At 45.1% G+C, this 24,636-nt stretch overlaps 1 protein-coding gene across 4 annotated transcripts in view; it reads left to right on the top strand.

The window, feature by feature from the left end:
• DHRS7B (dehydrogenase/reductase 7B) overlaps positions 1–24,636 on the top strand; it is a 66,509-nt gene that overhangs the window by 25,514 nt on the left and 16,359 nt on the right. For 2 of the 4 annotated variants that reach the window (XM_025361242.1, XM_025361241.1), the window contains exon 1: positions 23,080–24,007. In XM_025361242.1, the coding sequence (XP_025217027.1) occupies positions 23,671–24,007 (337 nt within the window). In that variant the 5' untranslated portion in view covers positions 23,080–23,670. Of the gene's footprint in view, positions 1–17,708; positions 17,987–23,079; positions 24,008–24,636 lie in introns of those variants that run through there. The other 2 variants (XM_025361245.1, XM_025361244.1) reach the window with 2 other exon arrangements.

Below are 24,636 nucleotides of genomic sequence, written 5' to 3'. Positions count from 1 at the left end.
TTTTTTTTTTTTTTTTTTTTTTTGAGACGGAGTCTCGCTCTGTCGCCCGGGCTGGAGTGCAGTGGCCGGATCTCAGCTCACTGCAAGCTCCGCCTCCCGGGTTTACGCCATTCTCCTGCCTCAGCCTCCCAAGTAACTGGGACTACAGGCGCCCGCCATCTCGCCCGGCTAGTTTTTTGTATTTTTTAGTAGAGACGGGGTTTCACCGTGTTCGCCAGGGTGGTCTCGATCTTCTGACCTCGTGATCCACCCGTCTCGGCCTCCCAAAGTGCTGGGATTACAGGCTTGAGCCACCGCGCCCGGCCTGTTTCTTTGTTATTTAAGATAAGTTGTCATCTCTTTAAAATGACTTGTTACATCTGTGAGATTTTTTTTGTAAGGTTCATGGGAACCACAATACAAAACACTTACAATAGGTTTACTAAAAATACAAAGCAACAAAACATTCTACCAGAGAAAATCACTTAACCACAAAGGAAGAACAGAAGAAAGGAAGAGAGGAGTTACAAAACAACCAGAAAATAAGGAACAAAATGGCAGTATTAAGTTCTTATCAATAATAACACTGAATGTTAATGGATTCAGTTCTCCAGTTAAATAGCATATAATTTTTTTTAGCCAAGCATGGTGGCTCATACTTGTAATTCCAACACTTCGGGAGGCTAAGGTAGGAGGATCACTGGATCACGTGAGTCCAGGAGTTCAAGACCAGCCTGGGCAACATAACAAGACTCCATCTCTATTTAAAAAAAAAAAAAAAAAATTAAGGCATAGAGTGTCTGAATGGATAAAAGGTCCTTGGCAAGAGGGCAAGGTATCTGGTATGGCAGACAAGGAGGCTGGGAAATCTCCTAGAAAAGCAACCTATTAAAAAAGTATGGACCGGGCCCGGTGGCTCAAGCCTGTAATCCCAGCACTTTGGGAGGCCGAGACAGGCGGATCACGAGGTCAGGAGATCGAGACCATCCTGGCTAACACGGTGAAACCCCGTCTCTACTAAAAAATACAAAAAACTAGCTGGGCGAGGTGGCGGGCGCCTGTAGTCCCAGCTACTCAGGAGGCTGAGGCAGGAGAATGGCGTAAACCCGGCAGGCAGAGCTTGCAGTGAGCTGAGATCCGGCCACTGCACTCCAGCCCAGCCGACAGAGCGAGACTCCGTCTTTAAAAAAAAAAAAAAAATATGAAACAGGACGAAATTGTCAAAAACAACCATTTCATGGGTGTGGAAATTGACCTAAGACATGCAATAAATCAAGAGGCATTTCTTTGGCCAGGCATGGTGGCTTATGCCTGTAATCCCAGCACTTTGGGAGGCTGAGGTGGGTGGATCATCTGAGGTCAGGAGTTCGAGACCAGCCTGGCTAACATGGTGAAACCCCGTTTCTACTACAAATACAAAAATTATCCGGGCTTGGTGGTACATGCCTGTAATCCCAGCTACTTAAGAGGATGGGGCAGGAGAATCTCTTGAACCCAAGAGGCAGAGGTTGCAGTGAGCCAAGATCTCACCATTGCACTCCAGCCTGGGCAAAAGAGCAAAACTCCGTTTTTTAAAAAAGAAGCATTTATTCATGAAAAAACATGGAACTTTGAGTAAGAGCAGCAGGAGTCTGTGACATACTTGCTGAGAGCTATAATAAAATTACCACAAATTTAGTGGCTTAATAAACCACATATTTATTATCTTACAGTTCTAAAAGTTGGAAGTCCTAAAAGTAAGCCATCAGCAGTGCTTGATTTCTTCTGGAGGGTCTAGAATAATCCCCCTATCTCAAGATTCTTAATTTAATCACAGCTGCAAAGTTTCTTTTTACCATATAAGTGAAGTAACATACCCACTGATTCTAGAGATTAGGATTAGAATGTGGACATCTTTGAAAGGTATTATTTAGGGTACCACAAATATTAATATACATATCCAAGAAACTTTGTGAGCTCCAAGTAGGACAGTCACAAAGAGATCCACCACATCTAGATACATCCTAGTCAAACTGTTGAAAGCCAAAGGCATAAGCTCAAAAACAGCAAAAGAAAAATTACTCATCACATGCAAGGGAACAACAGTTATATGATTAGTGTCTGGCTTCTCATTATAAGCAGCAGGGCTTTTAGCTTTCAGTCCAGCAGGTAGGTAGCTTAGAAGTTGCCACTTATAGGCTGGGTGTGGTGGCTCATGCCTGTAATCCTAGCACTTTGGGAGGCCTAGGCAGGTGGATCATGAGGTCGGGAGTTCAAGACCAGCCTGGCCAAGATGGTGAAACCCTGTCTCTACTAAAAATAAAAAATAAAAAAAAATTAGCTGGGCGTGTTGGCAGGCACCTGTAATTCCAGCTATTCGGAAGGCTGAGGCAGAGAATTGCTTGAACCTGGGAGGCGGAGTTTGCAGTGAGCCGAGATCAGGCCACTGCACTCCAGCCTGGGTGACAGAGTGAGACTCTGTCTCAAAAAAAAAAAAGTTGCCACTTGTTCCTAACAAGTAAAAAGCTTAACAAACCAAAAATTGACTCTTCATAGATACATCAGAGACATGAAATCATACCGCACACTGTTGCCCCCAAAATAAGAGACAGATAGGTGGATACATGGAATCACATTTACTGGAGCAGAAACCTATGGGGGAACCAGTCCTGTGGTAGGAAAATATGAAGTGTAATTGACAAATTGCTGGAGACTCCTGTGAACAAGTCTGAGAGTGATTTAGTTGAATGTTGTTCCCGCTAAAATCCCATGTTCACTTGTAATCCCCAGTGTTGGAGATGGGGTCTGGTGGAAGGTGATTGGATCATGAGGAATCTTATGAAATGGTTTAATGCCATCCTCCTGGTGCTGTCCTTGCAACAGTGAGTGAGTTTTCACAAGATATGGCTGTGTAAAAGTTTGTGGCATCTTCCCCCTTGTTCTATCTCACCCCCACTCTCAACTGCTCCCTGTTCACCATCCACCATGATTGTAAACTTCTTGAGGCCTCCCCAGAAGCTGAGCAGATGCTGGCACCATGCTTGCTGCAAAACCTGCAGAACCATGAGCCAATTAAACCTCTTTATAAATTACCTAGCCTCAGATGGTGTTTTGTTATTTTTATTTTTTGAGAAGGGGTCTCACTGTGTCACCCAGGTGAGAGTACACTGCCCCAGTCTCAGCTCACGGTAGCCTCAGCCTCCTGGGCTCAAGTGATCCTTCTGCCTCAGCCTCCGTGAGTACCTGAGACCACAGGCACATGCCATGACACCTGCCTTATTTTTCTATTTTTTTGAAGAGACAGGATTTCACCATGTTGCCCAGGCTAGTGTTGAACTCCTGGACTCAAGCAATATGCCTGCCTCAGCTTCCAAAGTGTTGGGACTACAGGTGTGAACCACCACCCCCAGCCCAGGTGTTTCTTTATAGCAATGCAAGAACAGTGTAACACAGAGAGTTAAAAACTTCAGTGGGACCCAGTCTTGAGGGGTGCTCATGCTTTCATAAGTTTTACCTCCAAGAGTTCTACCAGCCCCTCACAATGAATATTGGAGAGAAATCCCCTTGTGCTTCCAGCAGAGGGAAGGAAAAAAAAAATCATCACTTTGAAATATGCCAGAGCATTCTGCTCATCTTAACAAGGCCTGCCCTCAGGAGAAACTATTTTACTGGAGCCTAACTTACTTTGGGGAAGGGTAATACTCAACTTCAGCTCACTCTATTCTTTCATGTGGGGGAAATTAATGCCCAACTCCAGCCCTCTCTAGCCATCCTGTCCCACCTAAAGGGGGAAAACTGAGAGGCACTGGTGAAATTTATAGTTCACAGGCTCACCAAAAAACTGAGACCTAATCATAGGACTGTAGAATACTTCCCCTCCCTCCAGCACCTTACCACTACATTACTAAAGGCCTGCTTACCACAGTTCTTTTTACCCATTGCATCCTGTCCAGCTTTTGATAAAAAATTACAAGGCATACTAAAAGGGAAAATACACAGAAGAGACTGAAGAAGCATCAGGACCAGAGTTTGATATGGCAGGAATGTTGGATTTATCAGGCCAAGAATTTTTAAAAATCATGGTTAATATGCTAAGGGCTTTAATGGAAAAGTAGACAACATGCAAGAACTAATGGGTAATGTAAACAGAAAGATGAAAAAGCTAAGAAGAAAAACAAAATGCTAGAAATCAAAAGTGATATAACAGAAATGAAGAATGTCTTTGATGGGCTCAGTAGACTGGACATGGCAGAGGAGAGAATCTGGAAGCTTTGAAGATATGATAATAGAAACTTCCAAAACTTAAAAGCAAAGAGAAAAAAGACTGAAAAAAACAGGAACAGAATATCCGAGAAATGTGAGATAACTACAAAAGATGTAACATATACATAACGGGAATGCTGGAAAGAGAGAAAGAAATAGAAACAATATATATTTTTTTTGAGACGGAGTCTCGCTCTGTGGCCCAGGCTGGAATGCAGTGGCCAGATCTCAGCTCACTGCAAGCTCCGCCTCCCGGGTTTACGCCATTCTCCTGCCTCAGCCTCCCGAACAGCTGGGACTACAGGCTTCCGCCACCTCGCCCGGCTAGTTTTTTGTATTTTTTTTAGTAGAGATGGGGTTTCACCGTGTTAGCCAGGATGGTCTCAATCTCCTGACCTCGTGATCCACCTGTCTTGGCCTCCCAAAGTGCTGGGATTACAGGCTTGAGCCACCGCACCCGGCCTAGAAGCAATATTTTAAGGAATAGTGATTGAGAATTTCCCCCTCAGAGAACACCAAGCAGGATGTCTTAGTCCTGTAAACTGGGTAATTTATAAAAAGACAGAAATGTGTTTCTTACAGTTCCAGAGGCTAGGAAGTAGAAGATCAATGCACTGGCAGGTTCACTGTCTGGTGAGGGCCTGTTCGTTATAGAAGGTGCCATCTAAGTGTCCTCACTTGGCAGAAGGGATAGAATGGGTGGAAAAAAGGGACAACGGCATGTAATCCCGTTCATGAGGGCAGAGCACTCATGACTCAATCACCTACAAAAGGTCACAACTCTTAATACTATTGCATTGGGGATAGAGTTTCAACATGAATTTTGAAAGGGACAAAAACATTCAAACCATAGCACAGGACAAAGGGAAAAAAGCCTATACGGACATATCATAGTCAAACTACAGAATATCAACGATAAAGAAAAAAAATCTAGAAAAAAGCCAGAGAGGAAAATTACTACCTACAGAGGAGCAAAGATAAGAATTACATCTGGGCTAGGCACGGTGGCTCATGCCTGTAAATCCCAGCACTTTGGGAGGCTAAGGTGGGTGGATTACCTGAGATCACGAGTTTGAGACCAGCCTGGCCAGTATGGTGAAACCCTGTCTCTACTAATAATACAAAAATTAGCTGGGTGTGGTGGCATGTGCCTGTAATCCCAGCTGCTCTGGAGGCTGAGGCAGGAGAATCACTTGAATCCAGGAGGTGGAGGTTGCAGTGAGCCGAGATAGTTATAAGTGAAATGAATGATAGTAACAGTACAAGGGAAGAGAGGGAAGAATCAGGATTATTTTGTTATTATAAGGCACTTGCAATACCTGTGGAGTGGTATAGTGTTATTTGAAAGTGGACTTGGATTCATTGGAAATATATAGTGTAAACTCTAGGGCAACCACTAAAAAAAGTTTTTTGTTTTGTTTTTTTTAAAAAAGCATAATTGATAAGCTATGAAAGGAGAGGAAATGGAATCATATAAAATGCTCAGTTAACCACAATGAGCAGAAGAACTGTGGAAGACAAAAAGAGGAGCAAAGAACAAGGGTAACAAAAAAAAATTAACCAATATGGTAGCTGTTAATCCAGCTATGTCAATAATCACTTTAAATGTCAGTGGTTTTGTCAGTTACATCAATTAAAAGGCAGAGATTGTGAGAGTTTATCAAAGAATAAGACCCAAATATATGTTGTCTACAAGAAACCAACTTTAAGTATAAAGACACATATAGATTAAAAGTAAAGAGATGAAGAAAGATCCACCATACTAACACTAAATAAAGTGGGAGTAGCTATATTTCTATACAGAGCAGACTACAGAGCAAGGAAAGTTATCAGGGATAAAGAGCATTACAATAGGACCACAGATCAATACTCCAATAAGACAATAATCTTTAATGTATATACATGTAATAGAGCATCAAAATATGTGAGGCAAAAACTGATAGAACTGCACAGAGAAAGAGATGAATCCACTATTATATTTGGAGACTTCAGTGCTCCTTTATCAGAAAGACAGATTTGGCATGCAGAAAATTAGAACATAGTTCAACTCAACAGCAGCAGTCAGCTGGATATAGTTAAAATGTAGAAACTACTTTGTCCAACAACAGCAGATTATACATTCTTCCGAAGTGAATGAAACATTCACTTAGACCACATTCTAGGCCACAAAACACACCTTAATAAATATAAAGGAACAGAAATACATTGTCTGCTTCCAGACCACCATGGAGTTGAACTAGAAATCAGTAACAGAAAGATAACTGGAAATCCCTCAAATAGTTAGTGATTAAACAACATACTTCTAAATAATGCATGGGTTAAAGAAGAAATCTCAGGAGAAAACTGAAAATATTTTGAAGTAAAAAAATGAAAACACCTTACCAAATTTGTAGAATGCAGCAAAAGCAGTGCTTAGAGGGAAATTTATAGCATTGAATGTATGTGTTAGAAAAGAAGAAAGATCTAAAATCAACAATCTAAGCTTATACTTTAGGCAACTAGAAAAAGAAGAGAAAATTAAAGCCAAAGTAAGCAGAAGAAAAATAATAAAAATTAGAGCAGAAATCAATGAAATTTGAGAATAGAAAATCAGTAGAGAAAACCAAACAAAACTAAAAGTTGGTTCTTTGAAAAGATAATAAAATCAATAAGCGTCTAGTCCGGCTAAGGAAGTTAACCAAAAAACTAAGGCACAAATGACTAATATCAGAAATGAAAGCAAGGACATCACTACAGAGCCCATGAAAAGAATAATAAATGTAGCCGGGCGTGGTGGTTTACGCCTGTAATCCTTGCACTTTGGGTGGCCGAGGCAGGCGGATTACCTAAGATCAGGAGATCGAGACCAGCCTGGCCACCATGGTGAAACCACATCTCTACAAAAATACAAAAGTTAGCCAGGCATGGTGTTGTGCACCTGTAGTCCCTGCTACTCGGGAGGCTGAGGCAGGAAAATCGTTTGAACCTGGGAGGTGGAGGTTGCATTGAGCCAATATCACACCACTGCACTCTATCCTGGGTAACAGAGTGAGACTCCATCTCAAAATAAATAAATAAGCTGGGCGTGGTAGCTCCAGCCTGTAATCCCAGCACTTTGGGAAGCTGAGGCAGGTGGATCACCTGAGGTCAGGAGTTCGAGACCAGCATGGCCAACATGGTGAAACCATCTCTACTGAAAATACAAAAATTAGCTGGGTGTGGTGGCATGCACCTATTGTCCCAGCTACTTGGGGAGCCAAGGCAGGAGAATCGCTTGAACCTGGGAGGTGGAGGCTGCAGTGAGCTGCGATCGTACCATTGCACCCCAGCCAGGGCGACAAGAGCAAAATTCCATCTCAAAAAAAAAAAAAAAAAAAAGAATGCTATGAATAACTCTGTGCCCATTACTTGATAACCTAGATGAAATAGACCAATTCCATCAAAAGACAATCTGCCAAAACTCACGCAATAAGAAATAAACACTCTGAATGGGCCTATATTTATTAGAGAAATGGAATCAATAATAATGACTTTCCAAACAGAAAGCACCAAGCCCAGATGGATTCACTGATGAATTCTATCCAACAATTAAGAAAGAATTGTACCAATTCTCTACAATCTCTCCCAGAAGATAGAAGCAGAGATAATACTTTCTAACTCAACCTATGAGACCTCCATACCAAAACCAAGGATATTACAAGAAAATAAAAATATGTACCAGTATCTCTCATGAACATAGATGCAAATATCCTCAACAAAATATTAACAAATTGAATGCAATAACGTATGAAAATGACCAAGACCATGACCAAGTGGGATTTATCCAAGATATGCAAGTCTGGCTCAATATTCAAATCAGGCTAGGCACGGTGCTCATGCTTGTAATCCCAGCACTTTGGGAGGGCGAGGTGGGAGAATTGATTGAGCCCAGGAATTCAAGACCAGCTTGGGCAACAGAGCAAGACCTCATCTCTACAAATAATAAAATCAGCCAGGTGAGGTAGTGTACATCTGTGGTCTCAGCTACTTAGAAGGCTGAGGTGGGAGAATTGCTTGAGCTTGGGCAGTTGAGGATGCAGTGAGTAGTGATCACACTACTGCACTCCAGTCTGGGCAAGAAAGTGAGACCCTGTCTCAAAACAAAACCAAAAACTAATGTAATCTGGCTGGGCACAGTGGCTTATTCCTGTAATCCCAGTACTTTGGGAGGCTGAGGCCAGTGGATCACTTAAGCCTGGGAGTTCAAGACCAGCCTGGGCAAAATGGTGAAACCCTGTCTCTACAAAAATGACCCAGGTGTGGTGGCACACTCCTGTAGTGCCAGCTACTCGGGAGGCTGAGGCGGAAAAAATTAAGCCTGGGAGGTAAGGGCTGCAATGAGCTGAGATTGCGCCACTGCGCTCCAGCTTGGTTGACGGAGTGAGACCCTGTCTGAAAAAAAAAAAAGATCCATCACATCAACAAACTAAAGAGGAAAAAAAAAGTCACATGATCATATCAGTAGATGCAGAGAAAGTATTTAACAGTATCTATCTCTGATTCATGATTAAAACTCTTAGCAAATAGGAGTAGAGGGGAACTCCCTCAACTTGATAAATACTTACAAGAAAACTCAGCCAACATCATACTCAATGGTGAAGAACTCAGAGCTTGCCCACTAAGATCAGGAACAAGGCAAGGATGTTCCCTCTCATCAGTGCTTTAAAAAAAAATTTTCCCCACCCAAATCTCATATTGAATCATTGCTGTTTTTTAACATCATACTGGAAGTCCTATATAGTGCAGTAAGACAAGAAAATGAAATAAAAATGGTAGAGACTGGGAAGGAAGAAATAAAAATTTATTTGTTCACAGATGGCAATCATTTATGTAAAAAATCTGAAAGAACAAGAAACTCCTGGAACTAATAAGTGATTAAGCAAAGTTGCAGGATACAAGGTGAATATATAAACGTGAATCACTTTTCTGTATACCAGCGGTGAACAAGTAGAATTTGAAATTAAGACATTACAGTATGAACAAGTTTTTTAATGAGGCAGACTATAAAACTGATGAAATGTAACAAATAACTAAATAGATATTCCATGTTCACAGAACAACTCAATAATGTCAAGATATAATTTCTTCCTAATTTATCTGTAGAGTCAATGCAATCCCAATCCAAATCCCAGCAAGTTATTTTATGGATATTGACAAACTGATTCTAAAGTTTATACGGAAAGGCAAAAGACCAAGAATAACCAACTCAATATTGTAGGAGAAGCAAGTTAGAGGACTGACACTACCTGACTCCAAGACTTAGTATAAAGCTACATTAATCAGGACAGCGATATTGGTGAAACAACAAGTAGATCAATGGAACAGAATAGAGAGCCCAGAAATAGACTCACATAAATAGAGCCAACTGATCTTTGACTATGGAGAAATGATAGTCTTTTCAGCAGATAGTATCGAAACACTACCTGCATGCAAAAAAAAAAAAAAAGAAAAGAAAAAAAATCTAAACACAGACTTTACAACTTTCACAAAAGTTAACTCAAAATGGATCGTACACCTAAATGTAAAATGCAAAACTATGAAACTCCTAGAAGGTAACATAAGAGAAAATTTGATGACTTTGGGTATGGTGGTGACTTCTGGGCATGATCCATGAAAGAAATAGTTGATAAACTGGACTTCATTAAAATTACAAACGTCTAGTCTGAGAAAGACTATGTCAAGAGAATGAGAAGACAAACCACAGACTAGTAGAAAATATTTTCTTTCTTTCTTTTTTTTTTTTAAAAGATGGAGTCTCGCTCTGTCGCCTAGGCTAGAGTGCAGTGGTGTGATCTTGGCTCATTGCAACCTCTGCCTCCTGGGTTCAAGTGATTCTCCTGCCTCAGCCTCCTAAGTAGCTGGGATTATAGGCGTGCGCCACCATGCTTGGCTAATTTTTTTTTTTTTTTTTTGTATTTTTAGTAGAGACGAGGTTTCACTATGTTGGTCAGGCTAGTCTCAAACTCCTGACCTCATGATCCTCCTGCCTTGGCCTCCCAAAGTGTGAGCCACCGCACCTGGCCAATATTTTCGAAAGACACATTTTAAAGGACTGCTATCAGCTGGAATGGTGGCTCATGTCTATAATCCCAGCACTTTGGGAGGCCAAGATCAGAGGATCATTGAGCTCAGGAGTTTGAGAACAGCCTGGCCAACTGTCTCTGCAGTTGTTGTTTTTTTTTTTTTTTTAAGTTAGCTGGGCACAGTGTGGTGTGGCTATAGTCCTAGGTACTTGGGAAGCTGAGGCAGGAGAATCCCTTGAAACCAGGAAGTTGAGGTGGCAGTGAGCCACTGCACTCCAGCCTGGGCCACAGAGCGAGACCCTGTCTCACAAAAAAAAAAAAAAAAGGGGACTGTTATCTAAATTATACAAAGAACTGTTAAAACTCATCAATGAAAAATAGGGCCAGGTGTGGTGGTTCATGCCTGTAATCCCAGCACTTTGGGAGGCTGACGTGGTGGATCACGTGAGGTCAGGAGTTCAAGACCAGCCTGGCCAACATGTTGAAACCCTGTCTCTACTAAAAATACAAAAATTAGGCCAGGCGTGATGGTTCATGCCTGTAATCCCAGCACTTTGGGAGGCCACGGTGGGTGGATCACAAGGTCATGAGTTCGAGACCAGCTGGGCCAACATGGTGAAACCCCGTCTGTACTAAAAAAATACAAAAATTAGCCAGGCATGGTGGTGTGGGCCTGTATTCCCAGCTACTCGGAAGGCTGAGGCAGGAGAATTGCTTGAACCCAGGAGGCAGAGGTTGCAGTGAGCCGAGGTCGTGCCACTGCACTCCAGCCTGGGCAGCAGAGCAAGACTTCGCATCAAAAAAAAAAAAAAAAAAAAAGCTGGACGGTAGTGGCAATGTGCCTGTAATCCTAGCCACTCGGGAGGCTGAGGCAGGAGAATCACTTGAGCCTGGGAGGCAGAGGTTGCAGTAAGCCAAGATCACGCCAGTGCACTCCAGCCTGGGTGACAAAGTGAGACTGTCTCAAAAATTAAAAAAAATTTAAAAATTAAAAATGAACAAAATAGACGAAAGATCTGAAGAGACCTCAGTGAAGAAAATATACAAGTGGCAAATAAGGATATGAAAAGATGCTCTGCATCATATCTCATAAGGAAAATGCAAATTAAAATGACAGTGAGATACCACCGCACACCAAATAGAGTGGCGAAAATCCAGAACATTGACATCACCAAATGCTGGCAAGGAAGTGGAGCAATAGAAACTCTTACTCATTACTGGTGGGAATGCAAAATGCTACAGCCACTTTGGAAGACAGTTGGTAGTTTCTTACAAAATGAAATGGACTCTTACCATACAACGCAGTAATCACACTCCTTGATATTTACCCAGATAAACTGAAAACTTACATCTACTCAAAAACCTGCACACAGATGTTTATAGCAGCTTTATTCATAATTGCCGAAACTTCGAAGCCACCAAGATGTCTTTGAATGGATAAACTGTGGTACATCCAGACAACTGAGTATTATTCAGTATTAAAAAAAAAATGAGCTATGAAGCTATGCAAAGACATGGAGGAAACGGAAATGTATATTACTAAGTGAAAGTAGTCAATCTGGAAAGGCCACATACTATATGGTTCCAACAATATGACATTCTGGAAAAGGCAAAACTGTGGAGATAGTTAAAGGTTCATGGGTTGGGGAGGAGGGAGAGATGAATAGGTGGAGCACAGAGGATTTTTAGGGCAGTGAAACTATTCTGTATGGTATTACAATGATAGATTTATGTCAGTATACATTTGTCCAAACCAAGAGAATGCATAGCACCGAGTGGGCACTAATATAAACTTTGCCCTCTGGATGACAATGATGTGACAGCATAGGCACATGGGTTATAACAGTGTAACACCGGTGGGGGATGTGGATAATAGAGGAGGCTGTACTTATGTGGACACAGGGGTATATGGGAACTCTGTACTTTTTGCTCCATTTTGCTGTGAACCTAAAATTCGTCTTAGAAATTTCATTAATTTAAAAAATGGCAGCTATGAGGCAGTAGAACTGTATATTCAAAGAATATACATGGGCCGGGCACAGTGGCTCACACCTGTAATCCCAGCACTTTGGGAGGCCAAGGCGGGTGGATCATGAGGTCAGGAGTTCGAGATCAGCCTGACCAACATGATGAAACCCCGTCTCTACTAAAAGTACAAAAATTAGCTGGGTGTGGTGGCGCGCACCTGTAGTCCCAGCTACTTGGGAGATTGGGGAAGGAGAATCGCTTGAACCCAGGAGGCAGAGGTTGCAGTGAGCCAAGATCATGCCATTGCACTCCAGCCTGGGCAACAGAGCGAGACTTCGTCTCGGGAAGAAAAAAAAAAAAAAAAGAATATACATGAAATTCTGTATCTAAAACTGTCCTTCAAAACTGAAGGTAAAATAAAGACATTCCCATATAAACAAAGACAGATAATTGGTAGATTGCAGATTTGTCCTTCAAGAAATGCTGTATTAAAGGAAGTCCTTTAGGCTAAAAGGAAATGACTCCAGACATTATCTTGAATCCCCAGGAAGAAGGCCCTGTGAGAGAAATAAGGAGAGAAAAAAATCTATCTATGAAGAAAAGTGAGAAGTGTAACAGTGGGTGAAATAGATTGATTACTTACTGTATGACTCTCCTAAAGAGACACAGCCATGTCCTCAGGAAATATTTGCTAGGCCGCTTGGTAAAAGAAAGTGATAGGGCACCTGCTTAGGCTATTTTTAAGTGAAATCATAGATGTTGGGAGTGGCACAGCCTTCTCAGCTCATGACACTTGCCTTCCCAGTCAGTCCTTCCAGCATGCGCCCTTCCTCCTGTGTGTTTGTTGGCATTAAAAGTCAGTGTACTAATCGTTTTCAGGAGAGTTGTTATAGAAACTTTCAAAACCTCCTTCAGAATAAAGGTCATTTTCTGGTTAAATTTCACAAAAATGTTTTTCACCCAGCTCTAAAAATAACTTGGAATTCAGGGTGAGCCATCATCCTAGATAAATTACAGTAAGGGCACATATGTCTGAGAGAAAGAGAGTGAACAGAGACATAATGATTTATCTAACTCTGTGAGGAAACCAAGACAACAATTTGTTAGAATTCAAAATATTCTGATTTCAACCATGAGACTACATGAAATTAAGCAACATTTAATGTTTAATCCCTAATGAATGACATACTTACTTTTGCCCCGGGATGTGATTTGGTTGCCGTACTTTGTTTTAGTGATATTTTGCTGAGATAAAGCTGCAGGAATGTTTGCTTTTCTTATGGCAACTGGCGAGTAGTTGAAATGGACTGTGAGAACTTTCGTTATTCAGGATTCTGCTTAATACTGAGTGTAGGCAAATAAAACAACACATCAGGGCTCTGTATTTTCTGTAATCTGAGGGTATTGGATTAGATTATTTCCATAATACAATCTTATTCAACAAACATTTATGAAGTTCTCACCACATAGATGGTGTGGGAGTCAGAATGAAAGGCCAGACCCTCAGAGAACTGCCATCTAGGGAGGCACGTGGCAGTGAAGGGTAATCATTGTGATGCTTTGTGAGATGCCACGGAGGCTACACTGAAAAGGAAGTGATTAACGCTGTCCAGGTATGGGGGGCAGGGCTGCTGGGTGGCTTGAAAGGTTTCAGGGAGGAGATGGTGCCCAAGCAGGACTTGAAGATTGGAAGAGTTATCAAGGAGGATAGCAGGCAAGAACGAACTTCTAGAGACCCAATTCTTCTTATACTTTCTACTTATCGAAAAGTATTTAGCATTGAGAGTGTTTTCTATAATGAAGGCTCTTAAAATTATTATTTAATATTTCTTGAGCATCCTTGGTACCATTTAAAATACAGGTTTAGGCCAGGCACGGTGGCCCACACCTGTAATCTCAGCACTTTGGGAGGCCGAGGTGGGTGGATCACCTGAGGTCAGGACTTCGAGACCAGCCTGGCCAGCATGGAGAAACCCCATCTCTGCTAAAGACACAAAAATTAGCTGGGTGTGGTGGCGGGCACTTGTAATCCCAGCTACTCAGAAGGCTGAGGCAGGAGAATCGCTTGAACCCGGGAGGCAGAGGTTGCAGTGAACCGAGATCGCGCCACTGCTCTACTGCCTGGGTGACAGAGCAAGATTGTCTCAAAAAAAAAAAAAAAAAAAAAACTAGGTATAATCTAAAAAATCAAGTTAAATTAGAAAGAAATGGCTTTGGTACATTGTCAGGACACTAGGAGGACGTTTACTTCTGGAGTTTTTGTCAGTTCTGTGTATTTTACTTCTTGAGTCTTCATGCTGACCACTCTATTTCAGTGAATTGAGTTCACTTTAAAAAGCATATCAGAAAGTAAAACTGCTTTTGTTGTGTTTCTTTTCCTGCTACAAATCTCCCAGAGTCTGCTTGCAGTGAAGTGTTAATAATGCGGTCTCTTCTGTCCCCACTTCATTGCCCCCATGAAGAAAATCCTATGAAATGTTACAAGGCATTTTAGTGGACGGAAAAGCAATACAAATGACCAGATTACCTAGGTGCTTAAAATTGCATCAGGTGGCCTCCCTGTAGCCCTTGCCACATGGTAATTAAATGTTTGTTACTGATTGTTCTCCTCACTGCCTTAGTCCACGCACACAGTGGCATCAGGGGCTGGGTCTTGTTGATTCACTGATATCCAAGCTTCACATCCTTAGGGCATGATCACAGCTCACTGCAGCCTCTACTTCTGGGGCTCAAGTGATCCTCCCACCTCATCCTCCCAAGTAGCTAGGACCACAGATGTGTACCACCACGCCCTGCTAATTTTTGTATTTTTGGTAGAGACGGGGTTTTACCATGTTGCCCAGGCTGGTCCGAAGCTCCTGAGCTCAAATGATCCTCCCGTCTTGGCCTCCTAAAGGGCTGAAATTACAGGCATGAGCCACCGCACCTGCCTGTGCTCAATCATGAGTGTAGATATTGTCATTTGTTGTGCTTCATTTTGTTTTTTGTTTTTTTGTTTTTTAGACAGGGTCTCATTCTGTCTCCTAGGCTGGAGTGCAGTGGCATCATCATAGCTTACGATAACCTCAAACTCCTGGGCTCAGGCAATCCTCCCACCTCAGCCTCCTGAGTAGCTGGGACTACAGGTGCTTGCCACCACACCTGGCTACTTTTTTCACTTTTTTTATACAGACGGGGTCTCACTGTGTTGCTCAGGCTGGTCTCAAACTCCTGGGCTCAAGCAGTTCTCCCGCCTCAGCCTCCTGAGTAGCTGGGATTACAGGCATGAGCCACTGGGCCAGCCTTGCTTAATTAAGTCTGAAACTGATGCCTGTATATAGTTCCTCTTAGATACTCTAGTTGACGCTCTAGCATCTCCTTTTAAACTAGATTTCTGACCTCATATTTATGTTGGCATCTTATCTGTCTTGTTGCTGTTGTTATATGTAATTTTTAAAGACAATAATCTGATTTAGGAGTCACAAACCAGCAGTGGCCTCGGCCAGGTGCGGTGTTCGGCCAGCATAGCAGTTTGAATTGTTTTCACTTTGAATGAAGTCTTCAGGCAAGGCTTGTACTTCGGACAGCCCACTACTCTGTGTTGTTTTACATTGATTGTTTCTTTCATTATCACAATTATTTAATTTTTGTGTTTCTTTGTGTATTGTCAGTCTCCCATAGGGGCTGCCTCCATGAGGTCAGACAGCTTTTCTCCTTCTTTCATTGCCCTCCACCCCAGCCCTAGACCGGTGCCTGGTACCAGAGGGCACTCGAGAAGTGTAGTTGAGCGGATGAGTGCACGACATCCAGGATCTGAGGTCATCCCCGGTGTGGGTGTGGAGGAATAAGGTTGGTCTTTCTACCAAACATACTCAAACATGACAAGCCCTTAAAGCTGCCAGCTTGGCTGCTATTGCTTGGAACGTTTCTGAAATTCTCTCTGGGGAATTGCCTTTTTTCAGTCAGTTTATGATTCAACAGCAGCACAGTTGTTCAAAATTTTCACATTTACAAAGTGCTTTCCCATGCATTTTCCCATTGGAGCAACCATCCCCATTCTGATGTGAGTGCGCTTAGTTTCAAGTAGTGAATGAATCTGCCTGTGTTGCACAGCAAATATGCAGCACGGTGGTCTTGTCCCCCCTCCCTTGTGCTGACATGGTGCTTTCTTTTTTTTTTTTTTTTTTTTTTGAGAAGGAGTCTGGCCCGGGCTGGAGTGCAGTGGCCGGATCTCAGCTCACTGCAAGCTCCACCTTCCGGGTTTACACCATTCTCCTGCCTCAGCCTCCTGAGTAGCTGGGACTACAGGCGCCCGCCACCTCACCCGGCTAGTTTTTTGTATTTTTTAGTAGAGACGGGGTTTCACCGTGTTAGCCAGGATGGTCTCGATCTCCTGACCTCGTGATCCGCCCGTCTCGGCCTCCCAAAGTGCTGGGATTACAGGCTTGAGCCACCGCGCCCGGCCGACATGGTGCTTTCTTGTCTTTACCACCACAGTCAGTGCCTTGTCCAGTTTCTGTCAGGGGCGGGTGCGGGGGGCCTGGGCCTCTGGTGCGTTTTCTAGGAAAGAGAGTGACATTATTCCAATGTCTTCCAGCAACACTATATTCACTTTTTTTTTTTTTTTTTTTTTTGAGACAGGGTCTCACTCTGTCACCCAGGCTGGAGTGCAATGGCACGATCTCCACCTCCTGTGTTCAAGCCGTCCTCCCACTTCAGCCTCCCAAGTAGCTGGGACTACAGGTGCGTGCCACCACTCCTGGCTAATTTTTAAATTTTTGGTAAAGACGGGGTTTCTCTATGTTGCCCAGGCTGGTCCCAAACTTGTGAGCTCAAGCAATCCACCCACCCTGGCCTCCCAAAGTGGTGAGATTACAGGTGTGAGTGACTGCGCCTGATCTAAATTCACTTTAAAAAGCACATTAAGGCCGGACGTGGTGGCTCACGCCTGTAATCCCAGCACTTTGGGAGGCTGAGGTAGGCAGATCACGAGGTTAGGAGTTCGAGACCAGCCTGGCCAACATGGTGAAACCCCGTCTCTACTAAAAATACAAAAATTAGCCAGGCGTGGTGGCATGCACCTGTAGTCCCAGCTGCTGGGGAGGCTGAGGCAGAAGAATCACTGGAACCCAGGAGGTGGAGGTTGCAGTGAGCCAATATCACACCACTGCTTTCCAGCCTGGGCAACAGAGTGAGGCTCCGTCTCAAAAAAAAAAACAAAAACAAAAGCAGAAAAACACATTAAAAAACAAAATTGTGTGTGTCCAAGTTCCTAGGTAGCTGTAGTAAGTGCTATAATTGATAAGCAGGGCTTTAGGCCAAAATGAACAGGCAGACTTGGCGCGGGCTCTGCCTCCTGCTCGTTGTCACCGCACTCCTGTGCCATCACATTACAGGGCCCGGGGCTGGGCTTTGGCACCTTTCCCCGCCCCCCCCCCCCGCCCCGACATGGGATTGCTGGGAAGCATGTGCTCGGCGTCTTACTGGAGAGCAGAGCTCACTTCAATGTGGCTGCTCTTCCCAGGATTGAACACTCAGGAGCCTGGTCTGAAATCTGCCTTCTGGTTTTATTTTTACTAAAGCCAGCCTGTACTCTTTTAAACCAAGGGGCTGAAGGCTGGCTTCTGAAAATACACCCCACGGGCCACTCTGCCGTGGCTTGTTCAGGCATTCCAGGGAGGGCTTGCTGACCTGAAGGTGTCCTCTGGCCCAGGTCAAAAGACCAGAGAAGACACTGGCGCTAGGACCCGCCACTGGCAAAGTAGCTGCCATCTGAGGTAGGATATTGTTCTTTTTTTTTTTCTCCAGTCGAAGGCACCCTTAACGTGGCTTCTCAGACATTTGAGACCAAAAAAAAAAAAAAGTAGTTTGACCCTGCCTTTACTTTCTGAAAATGACAGAAGCTTTCAGATATATTTCAAGATATGGGTCATAAGCATGACCCATAGTTTATGTCACCTTAAATAGAGCAGCTGATTAGAACTGGCCATTGGTTATAAAATAAAAGAGCAGGTGTAGGTTTGTGGGAGCAGGATCCTAACTGCTTTAGCGGTACTAAGCCAATCCTTGCCGTGTGATTTCAGTGTTTTGCCTTCCAATTGGAACTCCTCTCTGCCCTTTAGCCCAATTTTCTTGTGTGTAACATGGCAAATTATTTCATGGCTAATCCTTCTTACAGACCTGAAATTGTTCTTTTTGAAAAATCTTTGGTGGGTTTTGAGATCCCCTCCTTTGATTCTCAGATGTGGCTGTTAGTAGTTTAATTTCTACGTGTGGTTTCTGAGTAGATTCCAACAACCTATTTTTATTAACAGTTCTTTAAAAAAAAAAATGCTTGAGAGAAAGGAATCTTAGGAACGGATTCCGTCTGTGAAATGCAATGGAGAATTTTGGCCAAAGTAGAAGGAATGGAATGGATGACATAAAGGGTGACATTTGTGCTCGGAGTTGATTTCTTGGTGACAGTCTCATGTCTAATTTGAGGTTCCAGAAGCCCTTTAAAGGGTGGATGAGCTGCATGCACGGATATGAGGGAGTTCGAACAGTGGTGGGTTCAGCAGAAAGTAAAGGAGCAGCAGAATCACAGGGAGAAACACCGAACTCTGGCTACCCGGGCCCAAGGAACACTCACCCTTAGAGGGACTTTGCTACCTTTGCACTCTTTTTTTTTTTTTTTTTGAGACGGAGTCTCACTCTGTTGCCCAGCCTGGAGTGCAGTGGTGCGATCACGGCTCACTGCAAGCTCTGCCTCCCGGGTTCACGCCATTCTCCTGCCTCAGCCTCCCGAGTAGCTGGGACTACAGGCGCCCGCCACCACGCCCGGCTAATTTTTTGTATTTTTAATAGAGACGAGGTTTCACCGTGTTTGCCAGGATGGTCTCGATCTCCTGACCTCGTGATCTGCCCGCCTCGGCCTTCCAAAGTGCTGGGATTACAAGCGTGAGCCACCACGCCCGGCCCTTTTGCACTCTTTTAACTTGGGTCTAGAGCTCATGGATCTGGCAAGGGATGAAAATACAAGCAGACAGCATTAATATGTGAGCCCCTGAGCTCTCTCCCTTCCTCACACCAGTTTGTGAGTCTCATCATCAGTGCGAGACCATGCTTCAGGTCTCTTGCCCAAGGACTGAGTGTGACTGTGAGTGTGCACATTCCATGTGTAGGTGGTGCCCTCTGATTCCAGATGCCGTGTGCACTATGGTTTCTATTTGAGGGGCTCTCACCTTCTTTTTCTGGCCTCACTCTCTCTCCCCATGTCTCTGTCCTACTTTCCGCCATAGCTCACAGTGGTGCGGGACAGACACTGCCCCTTCTCTCTACAAGCTGATCTCCAAATGCTGAAAATCGTGAGCCAGATATTGTTTCCCAGTCCCTTTTTATACCATCAGTCTTGCCTTCTGAGTCCATGATCCGACTATCTATCTGAAACTAGCAGTTAATAAGGATTTTGGTATAAAATGCATGATTGATAAATATATTAAAGTTTGTACATATATATAAATCCTTGTATGCCATTTTCAAAGAAAACAGGCCTCCCTTTGACCTTGTTTTATGTAGATGTATTTCCTAATCTGGAAATGTGGCCAGCTAGAACACTGTTCCTTTCTTCCACTGGGAAGCTGTCCTTTTAGCTGGTAGAAAGGCCTAGACACCATGGCAAGGTGGTGGGGCTTTCCGTGGCTAGCTCTCCTGGCCATCCCACTTCCAAAGACAAGCTAGGAAAGTGTTGGCGCAGCTGTCTCTAAGAGCCCAAGCAGGCCCAGCTGTGTGGCCACACGCCCTGCAGAGTGGAAGAACAGTTAGGAGGGCTTTCAGAATTTGAAGAACTCTGGAAGGAGTCAGGATTATCAATATGAAAACTTCATCCGGTCAGGAAAGTTATGCTGGAATTGAAGCTGATTCTCAGATAAACGGCTCGCTCTGGGGTATCTTTTCCCACCATGGTCATTCTTTGTTAGCAGGGGAGAGTTGGCACTGGATTTTGTTTTTTGTTTGTTTTTGAGACAGGGACTCACTCTGTCACCCAGACTGGAGTGCAGTGGTACAGTCTTGGCTCACTGCAGCCTCAACCTCCTAGGCTCAAGCAATCCTCCCACCTCAGCCTCCCAAGAAGGTGGGACTACAGACGTGTACTGCCATACCTGGTTAGTTCTTGTATGTTTTGCAGAGATGGGATTTCACCATGTTGCCCAGGCTGGTCTTGAATTCCCGGGCTCAAGCGATCCCCCTACCTCAGCCTCCCAAAATGCTGGCATTACAGGCGCGAGGCACTGCGTTTGGCCTTGGCACTGGCTTTTAATTTACTTTGCATTCTGATTCAATAGCAACCTACCAGACTGAATGCAGACGTGCACTCTCCCCACAGAAAGCGGCCCGGGCCAAGGATGGATCCCATTCACCCGGTGCCATGTTTGCCTCAGGCAAAGTGGTCCCCAGGGCCAGGAGACCAAGGCTGGCCTATGATGTGTCAGGTGCTCAAGGAATCCCAGAAGTGTACAAGACGGTGTGTAGTTTTCTCTTTTCTTCATGTCATAGATTGCTGGCTTGAGTTTTAATTAGGTTGCATGAAAGTACAATTTGTTGGGAGCTTTAATCATCTTCCACTGGGGAGCCTTGCTGGGCTGGCTTATTTTCATCCTCCTCCTCCCTGGGTGTGAAAACGGGGTTGAGGGACATTTTGGTACCTGTCTGCTCTCTCCTGCTTTGCTGGCCTTGATAACCACATTTTCTAACACAAAACTTGGGACACGAAAGCCTGGCTTCTGACTTCTGCCAATATTGTGGATGGAGCTTTTTCCTATTGGTTGATTTGATTAAACTGAAGGGTTGATGAAGATACAGAAGTTAAACAACATTGGACACTTAATACATTTAATGAGCTTCCTTTAATGAGCCAGGGGTCCCTTCAGACAGCCTTGGGAGCCTGATTGCTGGGAGGTGAGATCTTGGTCCAGGAACTTTGAGGTAGTCGTGATCATGATGATGCTGGTGGCAGCTGTGTTCCCTCCGTGCACACAGATGAATTCATCCAACATTGTAATAAACCCAGGAGGGAGGTCCTCTCATAACTTCAGCTCAGAGGCGAGGACACTGAGGCCCAGGGCAGTGAGGCCCCTTTGCCAGGCTGCCAAGTGACTGGGCCAGGGTGTCACCCAAGCCAGGCTGGCTTGAGGGTTCATCCTCATGACCCCTGCACTGCCACTGTTGTGCTGCAGTTAGTGTTTTTCAAGTGGCCTCTGGGTTTTGGGAAGCGACAGACTGCATACTTGGCTCTTGACCCCCATGACCTCAGTGGCGTTCTGCCTCAGCCCTAGGTCGTCGGTTTGAAATGGGGCGGACGTCACAGGCTCTGGCCTCCAGGGGCCATGGCGGAGTGTTCAGAGGGGTTTCCACCCAACACGCCTAGTGGGGCTCCAGGTCCCAGCCCCAGAGGCTGAGGCCTACTATCCTTCCCTGAGCTGAGGCCCCTACCCCTTTTGTACCTCAAGCTCATCCTGGGCAGTGGCTGGGCCCTGGGCCATTCTGGACAAGGCAGGGTGGTCCTACCCTGAGACCTACCTGGTATAAAGACCTGTGATTGCAGTGGGAAAAAAGCTTTTACCAAATAGCCATCCAGCCGAGTTAACTCTTCCTAAGCCCCCATCCCTCAACCAGCTTATTATATGCAAGTTTTAAGCTATCCTTACCTCGAGCCTTCTCTTGCCTTTTGTCAATTGCTATAATTTTCTGGTAAAGCTATATCAACAAACTGGCAACCATTCCTGCCTCCCCACTGTCTATCCCTCCTTCCCCTGGGAAACCCTCCCACATTCCCTGTTTTCAGGATCTTGGTCCTGTGCAGGACTTCAGACAGCACCCACAGAACCCTGCAGTGGCACAGGCCTCGGTGCCTACCCTACACCTTTCCTGAGCACTTCTCAGATTCCAGACAAAGGGTCCTTGGGACCCAGCATAGCCTGCAGGCAAGAACACCTGGCCAGAGCTTCCTCTTGGGGCAGGGATGCTACCAGTAGTGCCTGGGTGAAGAGCTTGGTGCTTTAGATACCACTTTAATCCCCAGTTCATCCAGCGGAGGCTTGGCATAGTGTAGGGCAAGAGGGAGCTTTATCCACACAGCAGATAGTAGCTGAGGTGTTTTCAGAAGTGGATTGAGTGGCGGTTGGTGGGAAACTGTCATTTTTACAGTCCGAGAATGTGGCTGTTTTTTACGGTGGTTAAGAATTCAGGCGTATCTGGAAAAGCAGGTGAAAAAGTAAATGCTAAACTAGTTGACTTGACAGTTCCAGTTGCAGTAGAATCCTCTTGTAGGGGGCGGTTTAGTATAGATCAGGGCAGCCACCCTGAACATGAACTTCAGGATCAAAGCGACTTGGTGCATAGATGGATGCGTGTTGGGAGTCCACAGTGTTCCTAGCCTCACTCTGGCATCCAGAGTTGATGTCCTCTTAGGAAGGGAAGCAGAATTTTTTTTTTTTTTTTTAATGTGTGGGCTTGAGATGAGATATTAAGTAGGTGAGTGAGGGTTTTACATCATTGCTCCAAGCTGGTGAATAATTTAGAGCTGCAGGCTGGTTTGCCAGAACTCCCTTCTTGGATTCCAGCCTCTTCCTTCCTGAGAAGGATTCTGTGCTTGTAAACCACAGCCCTGGAGGTGGACTGTTGGGGGCCTTTTGTCTCATAGACGCTGACTCGCTCATCCAGTGGCCTTCCGGGGCATGGCTTCCCAGCGACAGCACATGGTGCTCACCACGGTCCTCACCAGCTCCTCCTCGGCCTTCCTTTAACCCTGTGTCCCCCTCTTATCTCCTGCTTTGGGCACAGGGGGACAGGTGAATGTGGAAGAATGGGGGAGGTTCAGGGGAAATAAGGGCAGGTGGGGAAAAACACACATTTCCCAAGAATCAACTGCACACTGTTGCACAGACACTCGCACAGCCTGCGGATTTCACGGCTCACTGGGGAATGCTGGGCAGGAACATGCCACAGGCACAGCAGGGCAACACGCTCACCAGCCAGAGCCCACGCTGGTGCCTGGGGCAGGGCCCTGCACTGAATCCCCTTTGGGTGTCTGCGAGGCCTGTGGTCGGAAGTCCATCTGTGGCCCTCATTGTAACAATCTAGGGGCTGCTCCACCCAGAAACGTCCATCCTCTGAGTGTCTGCTCTGAAGAGGATAAGAATTGGTACGATTTCCTTTTTCCTTTCCTCAAAAAAACCCCTATCTAGTTTCACAAGTATTCAGGGAGTGAAAATGAAAACAGGCGTTACTTGAGGTAAGGCCAACACAGGTTTCCAAAGGAGAGGCAGCTGAGTACCGACACGCCACCTCTTCCTGTAACACTGTGGGTGACTACATCCTAGGCTGAATGGCATTCTCCGCTTGTTCCCTGAGGGGCAGCATGAGGCCTGTGGCTTTTCTGTCCGCTCATGTCAGTACTGAGTAAGAGGGAGAAAGTTCCACAATGCTCAACAGTCAGCCGAGGGTGCAGGGCCTGGGTCAGTACTTTCTGGGGTCCACAGAGGGAGAGCTAGGATTCATATCCGATGAGAGGAAGAGCCTAGGAAAGTCCCCTGAGCTCTGCTACTTTGTCACTGGTGTGTTTGGTTTTGGTTCTCCCAGGAAGAATCTGCCAAAGGCGAGGGCCATGGACTTCATCACCTCCACAGCCATCCTGCCCCTGCTGTTCGGCTGCCTGGGCGTCTTCGGCCTCTTCCGGCTGCTGCAGTGGGTGCGCGGGAAGGCCTACCTGCGGAATGCTGTGGTGGTGATCACAGGCGCCACCTCAGGGCTGGGCAAAGGTGGGTGCTGGAGGCAGTGCTGCCAGGGGGTGGGGGGAAGTCAGCCAGCGATGGGGAGCGGCCCAGCTGCACAGGGACCACCAGCGCAAATGCCCAAAGCGGCAGCAGAAGTCCAGATGAGGGAAGTGGGCTGGATGGCACTGTCCTTGGTCCAAGTGGGAAAAGCAGGAGCCAAAGCACAGTGAGAAATGACTCAGCGTCAGGGTGGGAGGCAAGCGCGAGAGAAGCAGCCTGGCCCCGGGGCTGGGGTGGGGTGGGATGGGATGGGATGCCTGCCCCTCACAGGGCAGCCCTGCTCAGCCCCAGCTGCTTGCTGAGGTAGGAATTTTATGTGAAATCTCCCAATTTCCAAATACAGACAGCTAACTTAAAATGTGTTTTTACCTCAATGAGGACCAAATGAAACATGTCCTTTCCTAGATTCAGCCGGGACCTCCGGTTCACAGCTTTGGTGCATGCTTTCTCTGGGCCTTGCCTTCCCAGGCCAGGCCCCCAGCTGTCCCCTCAGCATGGTCTCGGCAAGGTCAAAGACAGGATAAATGGTGCCTCCGCTGTTCCAGGGTCTCCAGTCTAGGTCCATTCCAACCCAGTGAACACCATGAGCTTCTAAGTCTCAGGAATGGTGTACC

This window comes from Theropithecus gelada, chromosome 16 (assembly GCF_003255815.1).
Source record: "Theropithecus gelada isolate Dixy chromosome 16, Tgel_1.0, whole genome shotgun sequence".
Lineage (NCBI taxonomy): Eukaryota > Metazoa > Chordata > Mammalia > Primates > Cercopithecidae > Theropithecus > Theropithecus gelada.
This window is presented reverse-complemented; position numbering and strand designations above follow the sequence as displayed.